This window comes from Notothenia coriiceps, unplaced genomic scaffold, assembly GCF_000735185.1.
Source record: "Notothenia coriiceps isolate Sejong01 unplaced genomic scaffold, NC01 NC01_scaffold00019041, whole genome shotgun sequence".
In the NCBI taxonomy this organism is placed as follows: domain Eukaryota; kingdom Metazoa; phylum Chordata; class Actinopteri; order Perciformes; family Nototheniidae; genus Notothenia; species Notothenia coriiceps.
Window position 1 is genome coordinate 1 of NW_011351742.1, and position 5,855 is coordinate 5,855.

A 5,855-nucleotide genomic window follows, 5' to 3' on the forward strand; every position below is an offset into this window, starting at 1 on the left:
TAATAACTTTATTGTGAAATTCAAACTGAACGGTAAAAGAATAGTTTCCGGTCTATTCTGAGCCCGATCTCTGTAGATAAATGAAAATAAAGAACTACGACAGATGTGTAATATATTTAATGCAGCCGAACCATTTATTACAATGCATTCATGTGATGACTTTCAAAGAGTAAAGCAAGCACTGCTGAATAAAGTATGATTTGATCTTTTACGAAACGTTTTTTTTCATATGGAATGCAGTTGGAGGTCAACCAATCACAGAGCTTGAGAACTAATCACGGTGCTTGTCAAACAGAGCAGATGGTGTAGTCCTAAACGATAGCTGGGGATTCTGGGTAGTGAAGTGTCTTCTGCCATCCTTTACTCCGAAAAAATATTTGTTTCTCCGAATCGAAGGGGAAAAATACAAAAGCATTGCACACAATTTAAACCAATCAATGTTGTGTAATTAACAAGGATAATCTGGTGTTTTTTAGTCAATGAGTAGTGCAGATATCACTGTAAAATCAATTGACAGTAAGGGGAATACTTACTTCCGGGTGTACAATTCTCCGTTATCCAATGGGAATGGACACTCACATTGCATTTAAGGGCAGCCGACACAAACGAATGCCGTGCTTCCATGAGCGTCAAATCCCGCCGCAGATGGGAATACATTGCAATCAGTTTAAAGCTATTTGCACACACACACACACACACACACACACACACACACACACACACACACACACACACACACACACACACACACACACACACACACACGTTTAGACATACAGGGAATAAGCTTTGGTGTATAATGGTGCATTCATAAATACAGTAAGATACATTAAAATGAGAGAGCAAATATTATAAAAAGTTATATATCATTAAAACCTTCATACATTTCTATGTAAATGTTGTTGTAATTTTGGGCACAAATATGCACAATGATTGGAGAAATGTGCAAAGGTTCAAAGTTAAACATGACAAAGCTCATAAAGATGTTCTATGACAAGATAAAAACAGTAAAAGATTTGAAATTATGATGACATGTATTTGAATGTTTTTTTTCTAAATCAAAGGTATGCAATAAGTGAGCTGAATACATAATTAAATATGCTATTCTTTATATTTGATCGCACTAGTTTAAGGCTCATTTATCCATGTTCCTTGGTATCAAGGAAAAAGTGAAATATTAAAATATTTTTGACAAATATATTATGATTCCATAGTTATCTTTTGGGATGTTTCTTCAGTAAAATATCAATTAAGTACCATAACATAATTTCAACAAGGTGGCCAAGTGGCTAGTGAGCTTGAATAGTCAAAATACAGAACATGTTGTTGCACAAACTATCACGTGACTTTGAAGTTGAAGTGGACGAACAGTTAAACTGACCCTTTACCCACTCGATGTGTCTACAGTTCCCTGAATCCCTCACACACACATTAGGCTCAGTTTCACCACTTGGTGGTAGTGTAGACTTTTCTATTGGCAAAAAAGTGACTATGACACCCCTGAGTTGCATGATGCATCACTGAGTGGTGGTGGTTAAAAAAGAACAAGTCACAATTAAACTAGTGAAAGCTTACGATAAAAATACTAAAAGTACTGAATTCAAGTTTTCACTTAAAATCCAGCAAAAAGCATTCTGTACTCAAAATGATATTAAAAACGAATCATTGGTCAGAAGGGCCCGTCACTATTTCATCATTATATCATTGATGCATTAGTATGTAAAAAGTGCTTTAATGTCATATGCTTTAAATACTTTGAAACAGTTAAGTCTATAACACAACATCCTCTTCACTATATTGGTGACTGTGAAGAGAATCTAAAGTAACATAAAATAAAACTAACTATTTTATTGGCAACCATTCATCAAAGGCTTCTATCTCTAGGTCTACAACCAATTCCTTTACTTTAAAAAGTAAAATTAGCAACAGCTGTGCTAATATTACTCGCAAAACCATTTACCTAAGTTGTAAAATTGGAAGTATTTGCTACACATTATTATAAATATTAACAACGCATTATTCATATTTGTGTTAGAAAGGGATTATTCATATTCATTAACATTTAAACACTTTTAAAATATACTTGGTCAGGTCAGGGTGAAGCTAATTTTCACTGATTCCTAATAATAGCTATTTTAAAACATTTAACATATGTTATAGCCTGATCATTAAGTCTTAATATAAAATAAAGAATAGTCATTAATAAAATGTAGCGATGTTAATGCTACTCCCTCTCAAACGTGGTGGAGTAGAAGTACAAATGTTCATGTTACTTTGATACAGTACTTGACTAAACATAAATAGTCATTTTCCAATTAAAAGATAACGACTGAAGTGAGTTCACTAAAGCCATTTTTGATATGAAATGCATTCTTACTTTTCACCTGAAAAACAGATACATTTGGCCTTATTTCTTGTGCAGTCAAATACATATGCTCTTAAAGTAATATTACATTTGTAAACTTACAGAAGTCAATCTCAAGCTTTTGATTAAGTGTATACAATTTTGAGGAAATCAGTGTAAAGAAAGAGACTAAGTTCACACAGTTTAAACAGCAGCTTCTCATATATCTTACAGCATCATTGGATTGGATTATATTCAAGTTGTTAAGTCCCCTAAGACTCCTCAAGACCATCCTGCTCTAAAACCAGACCAGCTGATAGTGGACAACAAGCTGGATTAAACAACAAAGCCTGCTCTGATAGCGTTTACAATGACCAAACGACAAGAGACAGCCATCTTCTCATCTCCACAGGCACTTATCTGCTTATCAAACCAGCAGCAAGAGTCTAGTAACAACCTCCTATCTACATCAAAACAACTGTGAACCTCTGTTTGTAACCACGGTCGTAAAGGCAAGATGTGTCTTGTTCAAAGAAACTTGTGTGCGTCAAACAACACCTCCCTCCTCCTCTCAATGGGCTGCATCGTAGAGTGGAGTGAGACAGACGGACAGACTTCGTAGCTTAGGAAGTAGCCATTAGGATCAAGACCTTAATGGTGCCTTTTGGCTGTTTTGACTGATAATGGAGTGTGAATGGCTCTTCTTGGTGCCAGCACAAATGCTAATCAGGTGTAAAAACAGGCTGGAGCATGAACATCGGATTTGCATTTGTAAAGTTTTATAGAGCTTTGCAGTAGTTTGAATAGTCTTATTGAATGTAACACTTAGAAGTTCTGCATTTACAATTAGGGCAGATATATTTTGTGGGACTCACAGTTTGAGCAATAAATATAAACTTTGGCCTCATGCTATAAGTGCATTTATTGTTAGTTACTCACTGAAGCTTCATAAAGAATCAGTCAGAAACAAGTTATTTCCCTTTCAAAATAAAGGTATTTAATCTTCAAGGGTGATGTTTGTAATTAATGATTTGGCCTGATATATCCAGATAACACACTTTCCCACCGTATTCACCTGGGAACGCATGCACATTGCTTGTGTGTCTTGTGTGCATGAGTGTAAAGTTAGTATTGTATTTGGACTCTGGACCTCCACGTTGGATGCCGGCAGCGTCACTAGAGGTGGATAAGGCTTTGTTTTGGATGTTTACAACTATAAGACATTGCACAACTTTTTTCCACCATGGAAGTATTTTTGTTGTTTCCAAAGTAGCATTAAAATAAAATTGAATAAAATGCAGATTCACATAATTTTTAGGGCTTTTAAAAAAAATGAAATCTAATAGGATGAATCAATACCTGTGTATCTAGGCCTCTCTCATAGCACCTTGGTCCTCCATGTTTTTGAAAACATTTCCCAATTGTAGTATGGAAAACAGGAAGGTGCAGTTTCATGGCAAGCATTGACAAGTATCTGAATAGGAACATAATTCTGCCTCTGGATAAAGATTGAGACGAAACTGTGACAAGAGCCAGGACATGTTAAGACATGGAAGAAATACAAGTTACCTCCTATGAAAAAAGCAGCACATGCCCCACTGTGACCACAGCAGTCCCTCTTTATGTTTATGTAGTAACCATTTGTTTGTTTTAGAGATGTTTTGATAATTCACTGTATGCTCTAAACAGCGTAAGTACAAAATATATATTTAATGTTTTTTTTAGGATTACATTTATTGTAGATTTACATCATCTGTAATCGACCAGAAATACAAAAGTATTGTTTGCAGATACAAGTATTTATTTTTGATAACTTAAAAGAGATTACAAAAAAGTCACAGTTTCCAACTTCAAAACACAAATATTTACAATTTCGACAAGTGCAGAGCTTTGCAACTTGTAATAAATATTAGTTTAATTTGGTTTACAGTATATTACATGCTTCCAACAGAGGTCGGCATCCTGATGAACGATGGAGCAGGTGTGGAGGTGGACTTAGTTGCCCTTGATAAAGGACTCGTAGAGGGACGTGAGCTGGGCCTGGAGGTCCTTGGCGTACGGGTCCAACTTTTCCTTCAGGTCCTCAGCATAGGGGGCCACCATCTGTTTCACCAGGTCTGCTCTCTGCATCAGCTCCACATGGACCTTCTCGGTCACGGGGGCCACGCGCTCCTGGAAGTCCTGCAGGTGCTGGTCCACCTTCAGCTTCAGGTCGTCGGTGTAGGGCCCGAACTGAGCCTGCAGGTCCTTCACACTCTGCTTCAGCTCCTCGCTCTTCTGCTCCAGGGCGGCTCTCAGGGCCTCGGTGTCAAGGGACTCAGCGTAGGGGGCCAGCTCCTGTTTGAGCTGCTCCACTCTCTGCTGGATCTGGACCTTCATGTCGTCGGTGTAGGGCTCCAGCTTGCCCCTGACAGTGCTCAGCTCCTTGGTCAGAACATTTCTCAGCACATCAGCCTCTGCAGTGATCTTGGTCATCAGGTCTTGGGCGGCAGGGGGGAGCTGCTCCTGCAGGGAGACGGCATACTGGCTGGCAATGTCAGTGCTGTCGGCCAGACGGGCACTGGAAGACACACAGGGTGAAGGTTAGACAATCAGATGTTTTTGTGTAATACCATGCCAACCACACATGCCACTAATAGTCACCATGGTTCCTGTGTGTCACACTACTTACTTGACTTCCTGTCCAAACTCTGATTTCCTGATCATCTGGAGGGTGTCATCAGCTGTTTGGGTGGCCTTCCCAATGTAGTCCCAGAAAGCATCAGTCAGCACTTCAAGCTGTGGCTTAGGTGCATCAGCATAAAAGATGTTGGCATTGCAGCCTGTTGGACGGACACAGAAGCAGCTTTATAAATGCAGTTCATATTAATAGCTCTTAGTTGGGTAAACCATACTGGGTGATGTAGAAAAGACACTTGAGAAAGCAAAAACAACTTACCAGACAGTACGGCAATGGCGAGTACAAGGAATACCTTCATGATTGCTGAAAAACCGTTATAAGATTGTTAGTTTTCAGACTTCATTATTGTGTCATGTGATGTATTGAAATCTAGTGTAATTCTCACCTGCTTTTGGCTTGTGCGTCTCTCAGACTTAAACGTGTTTGTGAATGACAGACTGGTGCTTCCATGTATATATACACTGAAGCACAGAACAGTTGTAGTCAAGAGCTCAAAGTCCAGGAGTCAAGTTCCATGTTGTCACAATTGTAAGGGAAACTTCCGTGTAGCAATGCAGTGGGAGTCACCGACTCATGAAGGAGACATGGGAAGGAGCTTTGATGTCAAACACTGATGGTTTATTACAGGAGCTTCGGCCGGAGAATTCACATCACAAGTCCAAGAGCCAGAGGTTCTGACTTCACAGTAGAGTTGCCACGTCAATCCTGAAGAACTCTACCCCAGACCCATGTATTTAGCTAGTTCAGAGAGAATAATCAACATGGTGCATAACAAGATAGAATCATAACACCTCTATCAGCTGACGCCAACAGGCAGGAACAGGGAGAAAG

General features: G+C 38.9%; 1 protein-coding gene across 1 annotated transcript; it reads right to left on the reverse strand.

The window, feature by feature from the left end:
- Positions 1-4,292: 4,292 nt before the first annotated feature.
- LOC104951755 (apolipoprotein A-IV-like) lies at positions 4,293-5,496 on the reverse strand. Its single transcript, XM_010778487.1, has 4 exons — positions 5,410-5,496; positions 5,283-5,327; positions 5,016-5,166; positions 4,293-4,904 (listed from the first exon to the last, which is right to left on the reverse strand). Exons 2-4 carry the CDS (start codon positions 5,320-5,322, stop codon positions 4,340-4,342), a joined length of 756 nt encoding a protein of 251 aa, XP_010776789.1. The 5' UTR covers positions 5,323-5,327; positions 5,410-5,496; the 3' UTR covers positions 4,293-4,339.
- Between the last annotated feature and the right edge of the window lie 359 nt (positions 5,497-5,855).

What these genes read in the sequence shown, in the direction of transcription:
- LOC104951755 (XM_010778487.1), bottom strand. Translation starts at nt 5,322, where the DNA reads ATGAAGGTATTCCTTGTACTCGCCATTGCCGTACTGTCTG. An exon ending in CGCCATTGCCGTACTGTCTG is followed by an intron (nt 5,167 to 5,282) that starts GTAAGTTGTTTT and finishes TCCGTCCAACAG; the next exon opens with GCTGCAATGCCAACATCTTT. An exon ending in GAGTTTGGACAGGAAGTCAA is followed by an intron (nt 4,905 to 5,015) that starts GTAAGTAGTGTG and finishes TGTGTCTTCCAG; the next exon opens with TGCCCGTCTGGCCGACAGCA.